This window comes from Lingula anatina, chromosome 6 (assembly GCF_051362555.1).
Source record: "Lingula anatina isolate TDL-2025a chromosome 6, LinAna3.0, whole genome shotgun sequence".
Lineage (NCBI taxonomy): Eukaryota > Metazoa > Brachiopoda > Lingulata > Lingulida > Lingulidae > Lingula > Lingula anatina.
In genome coordinates, this window is record NC_141772.1 from 6,738,831 (window position 1) to 6,759,486 (window position 20,656).

The 20,656-nt window shown below is 39.0% G+C and overlaps 2 protein-coding genes across 5 annotated transcripts; both read left to right on the top strand.

Moving 5' to 3' along the window:
- The first annotated feature begins 3,967 nt into the window (after window positions 1–3,967).
- Window positions 3,968–8,738, top strand: LOC106171824 (uncharacterized). 3 transcript variants are annotated; one of them, XM_087014828.1, is made up of 4 exons: window positions 3,968–4,087; window positions 6,322–6,451; window positions 6,789–6,863; window positions 7,887–8,738. In XM_087014828.1, exons 1-4 carry the CDS (start codon window positions 4,046–4,048, stop codon window positions 8,378–8,380), a joined length of 741 nt encoding a protein of 246 aa, XP_086870954.1. In that variant the 5' UTR covers window positions 3,968–4,045; the 3' UTR covers window positions 8,381–8,738. The 3 variants fall into 3 exon arrangements, with proteins under 3 accessions (XP_086870954.1, XP_013407751.2, XP_086870955.1); XM_013552297.2 differs by lacking the exon at window positions 3,968–4,087 and adding an exon at window positions 5,497–5,742; XM_087014829.1 differs by lacking the exon at window positions 3,968–4,087 and adding an exon at window positions 5,977–6,086.
- Window positions 8,739–9,075: 337 nt separating this feature from the next.
- LOC106171831 (inter-alpha-trypsin inhibitor heavy chain H3) lies at window positions 9,076–20,570 on the top strand. Of its 2 annotated transcripts, XM_013552305.2 has the most exons (14): window positions 9,076–9,543; window positions 11,901–12,058; window positions 12,601–12,711; window positions 12,992–13,245; window positions 13,509–13,669; window positions 14,008–14,107; window positions 14,299–14,487; window positions 14,757–15,475; window positions 15,888–15,993; window positions 16,315–16,404; window positions 17,298–17,534; window positions 18,457–18,570; window positions 18,877–19,239; window positions 19,571–20,570. In XM_013552305.2, the coding sequence occupies exons 1-14, from the start codon at window positions 9,463–9,465 to the stop codon at window positions 19,846–19,848; spliced, it is 2,961 nt and encodes a 986-aa protein (XP_013407759.2). In that variant the 5' UTR covers window positions 9,076–9,462; the 3' UTR covers window positions 19,849–20,570. The 2 variants fall into 2 exon arrangements, with proteins under 2 accessions (XP_013407759.2, XP_013407760.2); XM_013552306.2 differs by lacking the exon at window positions 17,298–17,534 and having other exon boundaries at window positions 9,083–9,543.
- The last annotated feature ends 86 nt before the right edge of the window (window positions 20,571–20,656 follow it).

Here is a 20,656-nt window from a genome sequence, read left to right on the forward strand (position 1 = left end):
GCAACAAAATGCCGAGTTTTGAACGACAATGGCTGATCACTTGGGTATCTCTTTTTGAAATATTCATGACAAGGTGATTAAGACGACTGTTTTCCAGAGCTTCTGCCTGGAATTGTCAGTTACATGATCCATCCCTGGGGACGAACCATTCTGCAAAAAGAGCGGATCCCAAAACATCATCCGACAGCCGACTTATCAAAATGCGCATTTTACTAGTTCATTTAGGTGATCAATTGTTTAGCTTTGTTAACAATGTGCTCCAACAAACCGTTGACACAGAATAATCCGTTCACTCTAATGTGCACTTAATATCCAGTATATGTAGCAGCACTCTTTAGATGAATTTGCTAATTAGTTTTTTGAAATATCATCGCGGTAAGGGTGTCATTTCAGCAAGCTACTTTTAGAAGAAATAATTTGAATTCTTTTTTCTACCTTGGTAATGAAGTATGAAAGAACAGCATATTTGAATAAGGCTGATCTTGCTAAAGATGTTGCCGATTATATGGAGAGAGAGAGAGAGAGAGTAAAACCTAATTTTCTAATTGCAGGGAAAGTTTGCAATTTTAAAATGATTTCTTCCTACAAGCACTTGTTATCTTCTCAATGAAACACATGCTCCCAGGTTTTTCCAAACACGACTAACTTGCAATTGTTATATATCAATGTAAGATGAAATTTTTACACTCGAAGCGGTGGCGCAGATTGCATGGGGAGTTTAATCTATATATCCTCTCGACTGTTTTGGAGTCCTTCTGCAGACGATCTGATCATCACGGATGCACCCACTTGTTCAGGCGGCATGGCTGCAGGAGCCGCATACGCTGCGGAAGAAGAGAGGAACTCGATGCCGTGCGTGTCACTTGTGCATCATGACAACCCACACAGCACGGCAATTTCTTGTAGTTCAAGAGCTCTGAGTGGATTGTTAGCTTTTGTGTTTGTCATCGTTGCAAAGCAGTAGGGCATTGTGTATCCTTTTTTTTCACCGGGGTCATCCCATTCCATGTGTTGGCTAGCAACTGAACGCACGTTGGACTTCGCTATAATGACCGCACTCCTGGTGTCCCTTATTCGCTGAGTGATCATGCGGTTTACATCGATTTCCTAAGATATACCCGTGTACTGCAAGTGAACAGAAATACGTGGAAATGTGCATCGGGGAAGACAATAAAAAAGGAACACGGAGAAAATCAATTTTATCAATTTGTTTCAGATGAATCCAGGTCTCTCAAGTATGCTCCAATTTCTAGAAGAAAAGCTGAAACAAAAGTTGCTATATTTCCAATTTATCAAATTTCCGCCACGAATGCAGTTAACGTTGGCTTTTTTCACGCAATTCAGTTGCACTTACTCGTGGAATTCACGCTCCAGCGAGCGGCATTTACGCCCCATCGAATTTTATGACCCGATTCTACCGTGAGCCCCAACACTTAGATCCTGTGAGACTCTTGAGACTGTTTTGAATTTACTGAATAATTGCTGTTGTCAAATGGCAAAATGTCTTAAAATACATTCATTCGATCTGTTCATCTGTGAAAACAAGCATGACAGATTATTCCGTTTTATTGTCCGGGCTGTACGTGAGATATCCGTAGCAGAACACGTGAAGCGTGGCGACAGATCGGGCAGAAATAAACGGAGCGAAGACGGCGGAACAAAGACTTCAAAACCAGGGAAAAAGATCGGAACCTTTGCAGATGGGACGTGGCGCTCGGTGCGTTTTCCACCTAGAGACTAAAGAATAAAGCACCCCGAAAGCCTTTTCTTCCCACCAAAAAACAATTCCGCACAAAAAGAGAGAGAAATGTGGAGACCGTTGTGAGGCGTAAAATGATAATTAATCAGTTCAATATTGTTAGAAGCAGTTCTAAAAAACAGTTGGGAATAGGCACTATATTTGTCATGCGATGTGACATTATGGACGGGTGTTTAGGGGCATTGGTGACATTTCATCGCTTTCTTTTAGTCGGGAAAGATATAACAAAGAAACACACATCAAGCCATAAACAAGTGGCACTTTGATGGATTAAGTCCCGTTGGTTTTATGTATTCGTAACGGCAGGTGAAATGTGATTGTGCTGTTTTGAAAATGTTTCATACATGTACTACTCCAATATTCTAACTCATTTTATTAATGCTTCCTCTTTTTTCCACTTTTCAAATGAATACCCAATAGTTCATTTTAAAAAAATCTGATATACCATGCCCCCAGGTCATGTACTATTATGGTCGAACTCGATTAACAGTGTCTTTCGTGTTATCATATTCATCCAGGTGCTTTGCGTTTTCAATACTCAAACCAATGAGATTTCTGCACTTGCAAGCTTTAGCCTTTTCTTACCCCGAGTGTCAAAACTTGCGTGCAAAACGAACAACCGCGCGAAGTTTAGAAAACGTCTTGCTATATCAAATTACCAGAATTTTACGCGCGTTTGGTCACGGCAAAGAAGCAGTGGATACATTTGAACAATAGCTGCGTGGCCGACTGCATTTTCGTGTTAGAAAAAGTAATGGGGAGATACAGAATATGCCAGGGAATGTAACGAGGAGGGGAGGAAAGGGTACATGTACTTCCCCAGGGAATGTGAAAGGTAGAACGCCCTTTGGCATCGTTTTTCTATTTCGCCAATTTTCTGCTCCGTTGTGTGGGGATGCATGTGTGAAGTTGATGTCGTGTCATTATCCCCTCATTTTGTAACTTCGTATCATATTTTATCAAATGACAGCTTTTAGACTTATTTCTCATTTATTTTTGATAAAAGATCGAGCTTCATTGTTTGCATTTGATGTCAATGATTTTTTTATGTGTACTGGTATGTGCCACCGTAGCCCCCCTTCTCCCTCTCCACCCCCCTCCCACACACACACACACTTAGCGATTGTCATTCTCCATCTTCTTCTGATAGCTCAGATCGTTAGCTCCCATTTTTCTGCTAGTTTGCCATTAAACTGGTGGTGGGTGTGAGTATCAAAGCCGTTGTCATGGCAACAAAAAGGTGAAAATTGAAATTTCCCAGACAAAGAAAAATGTTATATATATGCCAAATATATATAAACTTAGTTTGGTGCATATATATATACTTACATGTATAACAAAAACTGAATCGACGACAGAAAACGAAGTTAAACGAATGACGAAAAAAAACAAACAACTTTTCTATATAGATTACACACTGAATCCAGTTATTTTAACAACAAATTCAAATGTGATAAAATCAAAATTTGACATAAACTTAGTTGTATTATACGAACAATGAATCCAATTACTGATGCACTGTTATTGTAATTTACAATATAATACACTCACAAACGTAATTTATTCAACAATGCTTGCCAACAGAATGCTTCGACAAAAACGGATTTTCGAGGAACTACCTAAACATGAACTGAATTTACTGACTTACACTAGCTGTGCGTCATACGTTAAACGTTTCTGTTCAAACGTTAAACCCCCTTTACACTGGTCGCCTACCTTTCTGCGTCCTTTGTGCGATCAAAACTGTGGTCGTAGAAAGGAGGCACAAACTTTGGTTGAAGAATGAATGGTCAATGATAGGACAGTTGTCGGGACGTTAAAGGGATAATAACTCTTCGTTTTGGCCAAAAAATGAATTTTCCTGGAGTAAACAACAATTTTCCCATACTTACCAATGGTTAATGAATCCATTTTTACATTCAAAGTTAGTCCCTGTTTTTTTTCTAAAAAGTTTGTTTTTTTGTTAAAATCTCTTAAGAGATTATAACAGAGTATAGCCATCAATGGAGGTAGCGTGCTCTGGAGACAAGCTAAGATATCAGAATAATAGCTATAACTGCCGTTTTTACAACAGAATATATTTTATTTCTATGAGTTGTTCACAATGTTTTTAATGTGAAATATAGATATCATACGAAGAGTTATTATCCCTTTAAGTTTTTTTTCTCTCAAACTGGGACGTACTACAGGACGCAGAAAGGACGCTTTGCTACACGAGGACGGGAGCCCTAGACTGAGATAGACGCACAGTTCACAGGAGAGGGGTGATTCTGGACTCGCAGAAAAATGCACCATATCGGAGATGTCACGGGACAAACTGGAGAGACGGTAAGAGAAAGATTAAAAGAAGTTTGAAGTTCGAAAAATAAACTGTGGTAAAATTTGAACAACGAACAGAATAACGTGGGGGCAAAAACTCCTCCAAAAAGATGTTGAGTCAAGCGTAGGCAGAAGATTCTTTAAGACAAACAATGCGTTTTTGATATTTATATATAAACGCCTTAAATGAATTTTCTTGGACATTTTAAGATGTTCTTCTCAATTACTGGGGTATACCATATTCCAAACCGTACAATGAATTATGATCCATAGAAAGTTCAGAGTTAAAACTTCCAAGATTTTTCAGTCCCTCTCTCAATGAAGACAGCGACTGGCGAATATCTCTGATGGTGATTGCAACAGAACATAGTTATGTGGCGGTGTACCCTCGATTTTCAAGTGCGGTTGGTGAGATAATTTTTACTGTGTTATTCTCTACGCCAGACTTCCATCAATAACAAAAAACAGCAACACGAAAAAAATATTCAAAGACCGTGGCTCTTAGGTCTTACTCTTTGAAAAAAAAAAACGAGAGATTAAGTTTAAAAATCTACAATCATAACCATATAATCATGTACCGATAGACTTGGGATTATAAAGATTCCAATAGCTACATGTAAATGTTTTTAAAATGCAGAAAGGAGGGTTTCATAAAAATTGAAACTAAGGGAGCCACGCACTCAAAGAATGTTGCAATATATATATGTATTTTGTAGAAGGATGTCTTCCTGGTTCAAAGTTTGAGAACACTTAGGTTTACATTCCTTTTGTTATTCAAAATATTTTGTTTTGTGAAAGGCACTTTTTTGTGAGGCCACCATTGAAAGCCTTGTTTAACAGCCTTGTCAGCATTTTTCATGACTCAAACTAAAAAATAGAAACTCTAAATTGTTGTCCATATGTACTACATGTAGTGCACGTATGTATAGTTTTGCATGGACGTATATGCAACATACTGCCATGGTAAGTTTTTTGCAATAAGATGTTTACTTGCAAATGCAATGCTCTACAACATAGCAAATGTCTGTAATTTTGAAAGAACTCTGACTCGCAGATGTTGCCTTTTTTAAAAAATATATCCGTAAAGCGTGCATTCAGCTCCAAAAGAACAGTTCTTTCTGCCATACAACAAACGAATCACGTACCTAAAAAAAAAGAACCCCATACTTCAATTCATCATTAAAACTATCCACGAAATGTCACACGTGTGATTCATTCCCCAAACAATGCAGCAACTGCAGGAAATTTCATTTGAGAACTAAAAATAGTAGTCAATAAATGCTTTTCAATTTATTTTTCTGACTTTCACAACTTGGCCTGTACTTATGAAAAGGATACACAGTTGTTTTTGGGAATTAAATGGCAAGATTTTAATCAAGTGTCACTTCCTGGTTAAACAAATAAATAGTGCTTGCATGTGCCTACACATCAACTCACGAAAGCCGATTTCCACGCACCCACAGACTCTTCTGACAGAACCTCTGCAGCTTTGAAAAAGAGCATCCACCATTGCCATGAAGCAGAGAAGTACTTTCGTTCTCTTTGTTTGCATTTTTCTTTTGGTTTGCGATATCGATTGTAGACCGGATGAGAAAGATACAGAGGAGGAAGGTAGCAGTGCCAAAGACGGGTTAATTCTCCCCGAGCATGAGCATAGACTAGAAGTACGGTGAAATTAAACACATTCTTTAAAAAAAATTGTTTATTTATCAAATTGGGCAGAAAAACGCATCAATAAGTCAATCTTTTCAAAACACAAAAAAAGTGAATGAATCTGCTATTTTTGTTTGGATTTAAAACGCACGTTGTAACTTTTTAATAAAAAAAAAACTTGAGGTGAGGCACTATGTGTAGGATGAGTAGAGAAGGGGGAGGGGACGGGGGCAGAGGACCTGAAAGAAAACATGTTTAGGTACGCCCCAACCCATACTGTCCACCAAAGAGAGAGACAACACACTAGGCCTACGGAGTCCTGTTTTCTTTTCTGGGATAGTTGGGGAGCTAAAAAGTGAGAGTTTAAATTTTCAAGTCTCCTCCTACCTTCTTGACATCTTGAATTGGCTAGCTTATAAACTGCTATATTGGATGATATTTTAATATATGCATATGAAAGAAGTCACGAACAAAATATATATTGTTTTTAATACACAAAATTAATTGCCCGATTTTTTTATTTATCTTTATGTGTATTGAACAAAATATATATTGTTTTTCTTTAAAAAATAATGATAATTATTTTTCAGAAAGAAGCCGATCAGCTCCACGGAAAAGAAAAAGAGGACAAAATGAAGCACACGTCTGATTCCCATGAGCACATAAGACAAAGACGCCAAGCCAATGTAACAAACCAGGTGCCTCAATCACCACAGACAGGTTGGGGACCATCTAATTTAGCTGTGTACAACACATTGAGTCAATCAACCCATGACACATCTGACACAATGACACATCTGACACCATGCCAGTCCAATCAAATCAGAAATCACAGGCTCAATTACAATCACGCCACTATACTAGCTGACACATCTGTAAACTGCATTTATTTGAATTCAACATAAATTTAATTCCTTATTTATTTATTCATTTATTTATTTATTTTTATTTATTATTTTTTTTTTTTGGGGGGGGGGGGAGGTAAACGTGATCAGTATTCCGATTGTACTAAGGACGATTGCTTGAAATACGATACAACTATATGTCTGCCTTACAGGGATTGCAGGTGGCACCACCTATATCAGATGGGGGAGAACAAGTTGTCCAGAAGGAACACATCTCATCTACAATGGCAAGTATTTGTATCAATTTGCTTGTTAACAATTAGTTGACATTCTTAATCACCCTTTGCAAAATATCAGGGCTCTTCAGTTGCTGCAAATTTCCAAAACGGGGCTTTACTATATAAATGGGGTCTGTTGCAATTTGAAAGGATATGAAGTTCTTGCAAATTTGCAGCAAATTTGCATCAACAAATTTTGCTGCATACTCCTGCAAACTCCTTGAGACTGTTTTCCGTAAACTGTATAGTTCGCAGTAAATTTGCAGCAATCTTTTCATTTTTAGGGTAGGTGTCCCTTTACAGGTTTTCACACATTGAATCCCATTCTAACAATTTGTCACATTGTGTTTACGCTGAAATTCTTAAGCTATAGATATGACACCATGTATGAGGATCCCACATTTTATGTATATGTGTGGTCTATCCCAACCTACCCCCTATCGCGAACCGCATGTTTATGAACAAGCTTGGACATAATAACGATTTTTGGTACATGAAACAAGGTAGTGATGGCAGCCCTAGCGCAATCCGCATGTTAGACTGGGTTCCCATACCTAGATCGGTCTAACAAGATCGATCCATCTCCAAGGTTTTCTTTTCGCTAAATTTCTTTCAGCTCAAAGCCCCCTTTACACTGTACGGCGTCCTTTCTGCGTCCTGTAGTACGGTCCCGTTTGAGAGTAAAAAAATAATAATAATTTACGTGCCGAAAACTGGCCGATCATTAAGCATTCATTCTGCAACCAAAGCAATTGATGATTGTGCCTCCTTATTACGACCACAGTGATGCCAGTTTCATCTATCTCACAAAGGACGCAAAAAGGAATCCGTCCAGTGTAAAGGGGGCTTAAGCGGCTTAGATGTCTGGCACGCCTACTGAAGCTGCTAAACGTTGATTTTATTTAAAATTACCCTCTAGCAGCTTCAGTAGGAGTGACAGTTAAAGTATATCTGTCCCAATGATTTCATCAATGGTAATATGTTTTAAGAGTTGGAATATTTAGTTTATAGACATGGATTTCTTCATTATAGGCATCCCTGCTGGGTCCTGGTATAAACACACTGGCAGTGGTAGCAACTATCTCTGCCTGCCACACCACCCTGTATGGGGTAATCACAATGATGGCTTTCAGTCACATTCCTACATATACGGCGTTGAGATGCAGTTGGACAGCAATGACCCCTTCCTGAAGACAAACACTCCCGAAACAGCAAGACTGAACCAGGAGACCGCAGTCTGTGCTTTGTGTTACGTCCCCACACGCGCGACCACAGTGATGATTCCCGCCATGAAAGCGTGTCCAGTTGGCTGGACCAAAGAGTACAATGGGTACATTATGTCTGACCATCACGGTAACCACAGGTCCGAGTACGTATGTGTGGACGAGGCCCCCGAAGTTAACGAAGGAGGGGAAGGGGATCAGAATGGGGCCTTGTGGTATGTCGTGGAAAGTGGCTGCGGTACTCTCCCCTGTCCTAACTATGTATCTGGAAGAGAACTCACGTGTGTTGTCTGTACTAAGTGATCAGTGACTGCTCACATGTTTATGCTCGCAGCTTGAACAGTAATAATCAGGACTACATACCTGATTTATTTTAAAGCATTTTACAGGGTACATGTTGTACTGACTATCTACACGATTCACGTGTAAGAAATTTACAATGCCAACAGAATGGTTCTCCACATGCAGAATCTTCCCCCAACTAGAATAAATGTTTTAAAAATGTGTTAGGTGTGAACATCTACAGGTAGTATTAAGTTTTGAGATGTGTCAGATTTAGTAAAGAAAAAAATCGTTATTTGTGACTATTTATGTAGTGAAACATTATTAAATTTGTCAGTTTAGATTGTGAAGAAAATAAAACTGCGAACATCATATTGAATACAGGTTTGTTTTCTAATTCACAAAAATAAAAAAGTTTGTTTTTTAATGTTTTTGTGAATGTATAAATCAACACTGAACACATATTGTGATAAAAAAGACTGTTGAAATACCATCTATTTACTGAAAAAATTATAAACGTACTTTGCAATGGATTCATGCTATAATATATAAGGAGACTCGGGAGATTTTTTCCGGGGTCACGATGGCTTCCGTATCAAAACAAAGGTTGTCTAGAAATAGAACCAAAAGGCTTGCTTCACGTTGTTTACGGCAGTCACATTGTTGACACTGGAACAAAAGACCCGCGAAAACTGCGCAAGGTTGCATGAAACAAGAGCGCCCAGGGCATAATAAAAACGCCACTGAACTATTTGAAAAGGTCACATTGGCTAAAGTACACCGGGGCTAAGCATCCGTTATAAAGTAGGTTACTTCCTCGACCATGGGATCTTAATCTCCCAACTTACGATTAACTCGATCCAAAAGTTTACATACTTCAGCCAAAGTAGGTCAGAGACGTAGAAAGAGATGAGTAAGACGATCCTTCAGTGAATAAGAGGGACCAGGAGTTTAGAATATCCGGCACTATAACACGGTTATTAGGAGTGTCGAGAGCATCGTATTGGTGCTGTCATTTGCGCTGTGTGTAATCATTTACCAACAAAACTGAGAAAGGGTTGGAGAGAGAAGGAGAGCCCAAGGGACGTTCGTACCAAGACGCCATGGCTTCGGCGTGTTGTCGAGAGTTGATAATACTGTTAATTTGCACCTTTGCAGCGTCGGAAAATGTGCGAAACGACACGGTAGGTGCGCAGCAAATTTAACACCTTAAATTTAAGTCTACTTAACACATTTTCATTACGGCTGCACCCGATAGCTGCCAGTTAAGTACAAATGTCTGTACATTAGCACCAAAAAAATAACAGTTCACACTAAACAGACCCCCAATTACAGCTGTTCACAAAAACATTCGAGTTTTCATAACTTGGCGCTATCTACGTGTAAATCCACCAAAATCCGCCAGCGGGGAATTTAAAAGGATGTTTGTGTAACTTACACCACTGGAGAGTATCATTAATTCACTCCTGACCATGACTAGTTATAAATGATGTGGGTGTGTCCAGATTCCTTTCTACATACTGAGATCAGTGGGGTAAACCGCTGTAAAAGCAAGTGTAGAAACATTATTCCACGGTTTCTGATAAATGTACATGTACACCCATATTCTCCACACTATTTCCTAGGGGTTGAGCTGTTTACATTTAAAGCAATAAAGCAAGCTTACCAATACATTTGTATTACCCTCGGATATCAGGGGCCCCTAAAATAGTATACAAAATTAAAGTATAGGCGGTAGAAGAATTATGTAACAGACTACTAGCGGGCCCTGTGGCCAGAGAGTACGCAAAAGAGTATGTTGCTCCATGCAGTGGTAGGTGAACTTGGAATGACGTACGAGAACGGTTGTTAACGAAAAGAGAGAAAATAACGTTATTGCAAAGTAACGGGTTTACACAATCACTTAATTTGTCCTCGCATGAAAGTCAAATCAATCAGCAAAACAGAATAGCGCAGTTCAGCCTCGGTCACTCGAGGTTCGGTTTAGCAGGTTCATTTCAAAATATTAAGGGGTAAACATACCGTTTAAAATTGTACTTCTTTCAACAGAGGTCTTTTCGCTGTTGAATTACTAAGCCCGTGATGATTGTTACGCCTCTCATATCATAACGTCAATGGGTCGTTGTTTTTATTCAAGTGCGATTCACTTTTTCTGCGCTAAATAGGTCAGTAGGAAATCATGAGTCACACTGTTTTTAAACGATTACACATTTCGTTACGCTTGTGGTGGCAACTTGAAATAATGTCAGCATACAATACAGTGCAATACAAAACAATACAATACAATACCATGTTATGTTTAGCAGGTTCATGTTATAAGATGCCAATCTCTCAAAATTGTGCAGAAACAGAAACACACATGTATCACCGCACGCTGTGACAAAGGTCTAAAATACAGGCCGTAAAATACACCCTGTTCAGATCAACTTAGTGCTCACGAAGACCCCTTTTGGCTTCTTCTTTTAAGTCGCGTTTCCAGTCAAGGTTGATACATGTAGAAGTAAAACGAGATGACCAAGGTTAACCTATCTTGGCAAGAATCACGACTAAAGTCGCCCCAAGGTTAAGAATTTATGTCCATTACTGCATGTTTTATGGAGAAAGTTGCCGCTATTTCTTTCAAATAAATACAGCGTACCCACCATCTGCTCAGGTTCTCCGCAAACCTTGGAGTAGTTATTCAATATCAGCAAAAAGAAAAGAGAGAAAGAGAGGATATGTATGCCAATAATAAGAAAATACTTAATGAATTAAACTTTTGGTATGGAAATTTCCCGTCAAGTCTACCCAGGAATGAATATTTTTCCAAAGTAACTTCCTTTACAAAAGGAAACAATAGAGAAATGCCAGGGTAGATTTCCGCGGTGAAATTGCTGTGATTCCACTGTTTATTTTAAACTTTCTTAAAGTGGAAGAAAAACAACTTGTATGTCAGCTGTTTAGACCCAGTATTTAGTATTGGGTGTCAAGGCCATGGTCTGTGTGTACGCGACCCCCTCAAAATTGAACAGGAAACTGCCTACTTGCCATCTCCGCTCGTGAGGCTAGTGGATCAGAAAGAGACCACCAAGAGCGTCTGTTGACGTCGTTACGACGATAACTCGTTTACTAGTTAGTTAATCCATTTTTTGAAACCCCTTATAGTGTATCCTTGATTTTGTTAAAAGGGGTACGTGGACAAGGAAAAAAATGGCGAACGAAAAGAGTGAAACATAAAACTGTAGATTAACATAATGTTACCATGATATATAAAGCACAGGGATGGGCAAAAGGCTTGCTTTGTGCTGTTTCGCTTATTTTGTTTCTTCTTTTGGGAGGGTGGACGGGTAGGAGGTGTACCCCAAAAGCCGTAAGAGGGTCACGTGCCTGCTGTGGCCTCCTCTGTGTCCGGCGTTGTTTAGTACTGATATGCCAAAAAGAAACCCTTTATCTTTTGAGCCAATACATTTTGCAAATCAACACCGTGACCCATGCCTGTGAAATCGTTTCTTTAAAAATACAAAACTAAGGTATAAATAAACTTCTAACTTTATCTCTGCAGGTGCCTGAAATCTACTCTCTCCACATACGGTCTGACATAGCGTACCGTTTTGCCACCACCACTGTGGTCAGTCGGCTGGCTAATCATGCACTGGAGTCCAGGGAGGCGGTGTTTCTGGTGCAGCTACCTGAATCCGCTTTCATATCGAATTTTTCCATGTAAGATTCACCTCTCTCTCTCTCTCTCTCTCTCTCTCTCACACACACACACATTTCTGTCTGTCGATATGTATAAACATCTTTGTATTTAAAATGTGTAAATTAAAAACATGGCAAAGCAGAAACTAAGTACAATATTCGCCTTTGCCTAGTTACTCCTTTCTTTACTAAATACAGGGAATGCATGAGCATTCCCTCTTCCTTTACACCTGCTTTTAATTTTCATTTAACCATTGCTGCTAGTACCCTCTTCATTCCATTTCCTTTGTATTATTTTACTGTAGTAATCCCGCTGTTTCGGAAGTACCGCATATCCTGCTGTCGGTAGTATTAGAAATATGTTATAGACGAAAAGAGTCCAAACATAACCAAATTCAACACAAGAAAAATCAAATAGATATCCTGAAATAGCACTATGTTATAAGTATTTGATAAAACTATCTAGCGGTTATTAGGAACAACGTGCACATGCTCGCACATGTTACATGTACTCTGTACTAATTGCATATTTAGTAAAACAACTTGTGTCACGCCTGTTTCAGGACCATCGAAGGCAAGGTGTACGATGGGCAAGTAAAGGAGAAGGAGCAGGCAAAGAAGGAATATACTAAGGCCAAAAGCCGGGGACAGACCGCCGGCCATGTCAGTGCCAAGTACGTTATAACGATGTCGCATATGCAGACTCGTCTATGCAGCCTCACAAATCATTCATGAAAGTTTTAACTCATTTTCATTGGATAAATAATTCTGAAACATGTTTTCTACCACTTTTAATACAGAAATAGTATAGTGTAAAAAATCTAAACATTTAAATTGGAAACAGTAATTATAGTTTATTGTATTATGCTGTTATTGACTTCAGACGAAGTTTTGTCATGATGCGATATGTTGTGTTATTTATATTATTTTAAACGATGTGTCCCCTTATCACAGACCAAGAGAAACGAACCGTTTCAAAGTTGCCGTCAACGTAGCCGCCCAAAGCAAGATCACGTTCAACATCACGTTCCAGGAACTGCTTCAGAGAAAGTTGGGGCTTTACGAACACGTGATCAACGTGAATCCCGGGCAGGTTGTCCGAGATTTGAAAGTTGACGTGTACATTCACGAATCTCGCGAGATTACCGTTTTGAAGGTGCCGCCTCTTCGAGTGCCGGGTGAAACGAATAATCTTGAAGCCACACAAAGTAAGGCCGGGGGTGTTACTTATCAATTTACAGAAGATTACAAAGTATTTGTAATGCATTTCGAATAATAAGTAATTTGTTAAAATTAAAAATTTAGTAAATTTGAACAAACTAGATCTATTATTTTACTATTGCTATGGTCATTGGTGCCTTTACTTGGACGTACTAGTACGTACACGTGCCGGTTCATGGTTAAGGAAGGTATTCACTGCAAATTACATAAACCAAACACCTAAATATTATCTATATTTCGATATTTCCAGACAATGAGCTCGCAGTGATCGACCGCACCGCGCCTAATAAAGCCCATATCAGTTACCACCCTAGTGAGGCGGAGCAACAGGCAGATTCCTCCGCTGGGATATCCGGGCAATTCGTCGTACAATATGACGTCAAACGGGATATGGACGCCGGGGAACTTCAGGTGAGATTACGTAACGAGATGTGACGGTCTATCTTTATATTAGTCTTTCGTGTTGTGCAAAGTCCGGTTCCCATTGCTTTGTACAGGTAAGCTCCGTTCTAGACTTTAAGCCACCAAGGTCACGCCAACACTAACCTGTATGAATCTAATGGAGGGCGGAGTTTTCAGTTTCTTTACACCGGACCTATTGTAGTTGCGGTGGAAATTGCGCAATCAAAGAAAAAAAAAAAATAAAAAAAAAAATAAAATAATAATAAAAAAAAAAAAAAAAACAGAAGAAAAAAGGAGAAGGAGCTTCAACCTGTGCCGCAGTTTAAACTCTGTTTATTTATTTACAGGTTGTTAATGGGTACTTTGTTCACTACTTCGCCCCCACAGGTCTTCCTGTCGTAAACAAAAACGTATTCTTTATTTTAGACGTGAGTGGCTCCATGAGCGGTAAGTGAAACTTTTCTGTCTCAAAAGCCTTCGTTCAATAACGCTGAATGCATTTTTCATTTTGTTTAGATTTTTATGATTAAGACCACTTTCCATTCATTACAATTTTCCCCTTTCACTACATATTGCCGTTTATTTGCAGTCAGATAATATATGTGTATTTTAAGTGTACTTTAATATTTCCACAACAGGCAGAAAAATTAGACAAGTTAAAGACGCAATGAATGTCATACTGAATGACCTGAGGGAGGATGACTATTTCAACATCATTTTGTTTGGATCTGGCGTGAGATACTGGAACGACGAGAACATGATCCAAGCCACCCTTGACCACGTGGAGGCTGCAAAACAGTTTGTGCGCAGAATGTCTGCTAGCGGGGGTATGGAGTTTTTTTATATTGTTTGAGTTGAATTTGAAGTCAAGGTCCTAATTTGACCCCGTAATTTTTTCGTGAACTTGCATAATGTCGCTGTGCATATGAAAAAAAATTAAGCGACGCTTTACCGTCGCCTGTTAATTTTTTCACATTTTAATTGGTGTACGTTTGTGACAAAAGAGCATCAGCTAGTACTGCTATAAATAAGCTCCTGGCAACCCTTTTTTTAAAACTAAGTCTCTATTTCAAGAAACCATATGCTTTGGTTTCAGGAACTAACATCAACGACGCTCTGGTGCGTGGCATGGAGTTCCTGGAACGTCACGAATCACAGAGCGGAAAAAAGTTGCCTTCGCTCATCATTTTCCTCACTGATGGCGATCCAACGTCGGGCGAAACGTCGCTAGAAAAAATAGAAAGCAACGTGAAAGCTGTTAACAAAGAAAGATACAGCCTGTTCAGTCTTGCCTTCGGCTCAGGGGCTGATTACAAATTCCTGCAGAAATTGTCACTACAGAACCGCGGCGTTGCCAGAAAAATCTACGAAGACTCCGACGCCGATCTGCAGCTGAAAGGATTCTACGATGAAGTCGCCAACCCTTTGCTGTCGGACATAAAAGTCGAGTATCTTAGTGACTCTGTCGACAACACATCTCTAACCAGAAACGCGTTCATCAACTATTTCGATGGGTCTGAAATCGTTGTGGCGGGAAAACTGGCTGATGTCAACGTCCCGTCTCTAAGTACGAGAATCTCAGGGGTTGGTGCTGAAGGCAATGTGTTGCTCGATACAAACGTAATTATTACCGGAGGGGTTGGGAACACCTTGGACCTTGACCTTGACGCTCCGGACGCGAGCAGTTTGACGTCCTTCACGGAAAGACTGTGGGCGTATCTTACCATAAAGAACACACTTGAAACGATGAAGGAGACGTCTGATAACCAGGAGAAGGAGACTCTGAAACAGAAAGCACTGGATATGTCCTTGAAGGTAACGTAACCTTTTTTCAGATATAAAACGGGGTTTGTAATCATTGCATATTTCCCGTCCCTGAATAGAAACAAAAACAAGAGTTTTAGTTCAGTTTTTGTTCAGTTTTTCTTCAGAAGGAAACAAAAAGTAACATCGATTCTACATTTTGAAGATGTTTTAATCTTAATTTTTATATAACATTATTGAGGTTGGATAGTTACCTTAATTACCACAGTATTACTGCATAAATTCGTAATGCAAATGGAATTTTAACTAGTTCAATTAATTAATTAATTAATTAGTTTAATTTTATAAGAAAAGTGGATTCCAAGAGGGAAAACTATCTCTCTAATAACAAGTTTCTATCCACATTTTGGAAATGAGTAAATTACATTGACTATTACAATTTACCCCTGTTACTTTATATCAGTACCACTTTGTGACGCCTGTGACGTCAATGCTGGTCGTCAAGCCAGACGAGCCCGAGAAAAACGCGGGGGATCTTATTGAAGACGACGGTTCCGAAGCAGAAAGTAGTAAGTATTGTTATACGATTTTGATGGCGTTATGTTTCTTGCCATCGTAACAGAAATAGATTATCATTTCTGATTTGTTTTTCTTCCATAAAGAGCTACAGTGTATATATATTTATTGAACACGCATATACAACGAACGTTATTTTTTGCGCTGATATTTAAATGGGTAACTCTTCCATTAATGTTGAGTATTTATCTTCAGAAGACTTTCCTGAGTACAAACATCATTTAGCATATAATTGTATCACCACAACACCGATTGTGCATAATGACCACAGCAGATAAAAAATATCTTCCTTTTCTGTGCTTTCAATAAAATAGGTGCATCGAAGAGTAGAGGACCTTCCAGAAAGATGGTCCATTCAGCAAGCGTTCAAAGGTCCTCGGGGTCTCCGGGCTTTTCAGGATTTGGTGAGTTGTTCCTATATTTGACTTGATCCGTAGGCCATTTAAATTCTGTCAAGTTGCTGAAAATGGGAATCATCCTAGATAGCTCAAAGTCTCGCGATTTCGCGAGTTGGAGGGGAGTGGGGTCAGAATTTATGACGTACCAGCGAGTGCGTTGCAGCAACAAAGAAAAGCTGACAGACTTTATCTAATTATAGATGTTTTTTATGTTGTTTTTTTCTCAAGTTCTGTATATCTACAGACCATGTCATGGGTGTCACTTTTGTATTGTTTTCAAGACTAAGACGACATTTCCGGTGCAAAGAATCTCAAGCTTATCGCCAAAAAGTTAACTCTACTTCACGCTGACTCTCGCACATTCTCGTATGACGCAAATTAGTTTTGGACATTCTTGGAAGATTTCCATTTACATTCACAATGGTCACTTTAAACCTTTCACCACTCCTGGGACTTGTTCTTCGTAGTCTTCTTAAAGATAATTTTATATGATTCATTGATCATAAGATCTTGGTTGGCACACATTCAACTCAAACATTAATCTACATTGCGCAGAAAATACATTTTAAGTCCTTAAAATGCAGGAAGTCCTTTTATTTCATTGAAAAATATTATATATTTCAGACATTATTTCAAGTAAGAAAATTTTACTACTGGTATTTGTAAACAATAATTTATCACCTATATGATTTTACTTTAAAAACGTGTTTAGTGGGCACAGGGACTTGAAAACAGAAAACCTATCATATGTTTAAGACACAAGCTGCTAAGAGGCACACGTGATATTTGAAAATGGGTCAAATGTAACTCGGACAACGGTCGATGAATTTCTAGAGTTTGGCATGACATAGTTTCATAGTTTGTCCGTTTATAGTCTTGTTTCAATCATCATTATTTAGCTGACATTCGGCAGTTTCGCAGGCTCGACCATTTCAACCTCATGCACGCTCGTTTACCGCCTCCAATGCCAACATTCTTGTCATTGCCAAGACCGTCATTCTTGCTACCAGCTACTATTACTACTACTACTACAACTACTACAACTACGCACACTCCCTACACAACTAAGCGGCAACATAAGGCAGGAACCTCTGGCAGAAAACGAAAAAACAAGAACAAAGTGAAAGAGGCTCTCTGTAAGTTTTTCATATAATGAGAAATGTGTCTGTGCATAGTATTGCCATACTTCTGAGCTTGGTAAAAGATTTATGATGATAGTTTTATGTAACAGCTAAAATGATCAATGTTATATTTCTGGTAATAACTCTTCTATTCTGTTACAACAACTTCGTGCATAACAAGGGTGATAGATCTTTTCTGTAGCAACAACAACATAACAACACTGTCAACAACATAAACGACACTCCCAACAAACACATAACGTTACCATTTGGTTATATAAACGTTACGGTAACGTTATAATAACTAACTGTGTTTGCTGGGCTGTGTCCACTGTTAAGATTTACTATCAAATATCACTGTCAATTGTGAAAAGAAAAAATTGAAATATAGATCGGGATCTGAATCAGGATCTCTCCCATCGTCTGGTCATTTTGTCTTTTTTTCACAAATCATTTAAACATCACGACGTGGTTATTTTCGTTAGGGGCACTTAACCATAGACCCTAGTCTGTCTGTAAACCCTCCGCTTGGCAGAGGTTCAAAAGCCAGATATACAAACAATTTAAGTTAAATAAAATGTTTCACTCTAATGCCGTTTGCCCGTTAATATATTTTGAACTATTATTCATTAAAGGCTATGGGGCCGTTCACAATGAATATTGTCGACCCAACTGATACGCTCTAACTGCAGGGGAACTCTAGCTGAATGCAATCAGATTAACAGAAAAATACGCCTCCTCTTGGCGTTGAGGTAAATATACATGTAGAAAGGCTTGTATTTGGACGGGTACGTTGGAAACGAGAGGAAGGGTTATACTGATTGCATTCAATGAGAGTCCCCGTGGAGTAACCCCGTGGAGTAACTATGTGGACAAAAATCCATTGTGAATGGTCCCCATTTTAGCTAACTGACCATATATTTGACATTTTTTCCAGCGGACAATGACCCCCACTTTCTCATCACTGTGAAAGGCAGTAACAAACCCGTTTGTTTCGATGTCAACGGTAATCCGGGCGACCTTTATCAGTTGCTATGGGATCCGGATTCAGGTAAGTCTTCTCCGCTGCTCGACCTCATTCTCATCATTCATGAAGACCGGTTAAACTGGAGGCTTGTCTGCACACTGTTGAATTGCAGGCAACCTAATTAATTTCTATACATCATACTAAACTTGCTGTTTTTAAAGCCATATAAGAAATCAGCACACGTTATTTCTTGTTAAGGCAAATAGCATGCACTTAAAACACAACAAAAACAATCTAAGATTTATCAGAGTGCTAGAATCAAGGATCTATCAAACAGTTATAATTTAAATCTGCTCGATAGTTATGATTTTGATTTTTTTTCAATTTAAGACATTACCGTCAACGCCAAGATCGTAGCTAGGAAGGGCTCTACTAAAACTTGGAACAAGACGAAAACCTATTTTGGGGCGATTGGTTTTCTTCACGGAAATACACGGGTTAAAGTGGGACCACATTCGATAAAGATCAACGACAAAACCTACAACTGGCGCCAAAACACCGTGATCTCCACTACTGATGGGGTCAAGGTCACCATACACAAGAAAAGGAATGTGACCATAGGCGTGGGCAATGGGAAAGAGTTCGCCATAGTTCGACATAGGGTGAAGAGGAATCATCCTACTAAAGTTTCTTTCGTGGGTTTCTATATTCTGTCTGGAGATGGCTTGTCCAGCCGGTCACACGGCTTGATAGGTGAGTACAGATTCCTTTGAGAGCCTGTTTTAAGATAGTAATGGAAATTGAACATGTCCGGGCATTTCTTGTTGAAGATTGGAATAGAGATGCAGGTTATTGGATAGTCATGTTAATTAATATGCATCCATCATCCATACAGTTTGGATACTGCAATTAAATTTTTTTCGTGTTTTTGTCACATCTAACTCACGCATACTGATGATAGAAGAAATATTTTATCGACACAGTAAACGTAATAATAGGGCGCGCTTTATTCCCTCAATGTGGTTGTAAGGTATGCTCAGTTTGATGAAAGGTATAATCCTGACATCTGAAACACTCATTTTAGGTCAATTCTTCCACCGAGCTGTCAACATCCAGTCTCCAACGGCTTCACCGGCATCTGCTTCCAACCCCGCACTCCTGACATTCCAAGGTCGTTTTAGAAAACGTCCAGTAGAAGTTCGTCCTGGCAGGCGACTCAACATGAGAACCAATAAGCACGTTGATTGCTGGCACGTGCGGAACAATGGGTGGGGTTTCATCGACGGCCATTTTGAAAACTACAAGGTGAAGGACATATTGCGCGAAGACCTGGCCATCGACCTTCAACAATTCAAAACCTGATTTGTAAAGTTGGTATGGCGTTTTGGGCATATCATTTCAGAGGGCATTTGACGTGAGACTCAACAGTTTGGAGTTTTTTTTTTTGTCCAACGGGTCTTAATCCACCTCGTTTTTTGTGGAATCAATTAAGCATTTCAAAGACAATCAGTTTTCTGTTTATGCTGCTCGTGTTTGTGGCACGTTTTTTCTTGCCGTCGGGTCAGGGATGTCTTGTGCCCAACTATATGTATGTAATGTAAAAGAAACTTACTTCCCAGTGTGTGGCATTTTACTTATTTCTATTTTCATACAATTTGAATGGTTCTTTTACTTAAGCAGGGTATGTGAGGATTTGTGTTGCTGTGCTGGTGAAAGGAATATGGTGAATTATTGTTAAGTGTGTTTCTGTATTAGTGCATGTTGGAAGGGGAAATATGTTGACGGATACACAACGTATTGCATATTAAGTTCGAGGTTGTTTAATTGCCCTTTGGGAGAAAGATTGGGTTTGGATTTGGTTGCATTGACCGTATGGATGTTTGCGTGTTTTGATCAAAATGTGCCAATTTTCGAAAGTTTCCATGTTACGATAAAACTTTTGATACAAGATGTTCAGTGTAGTTTTAATACATGGTATCGAACTTCTACGTTGATCTTTATACCTACCATGTGCTAGTATTTTCTCACCCATATTATTTTGTTTCTTTCAACTTTGTGTAAATAAACATGTATTCGTGCAGTCATCGCAGCGTTTGGTCCAAAATATCACCATGTTACACGATCAAACATCTACTGTTCAATATTTCTACTTTTAAAATCTCTACGTTTA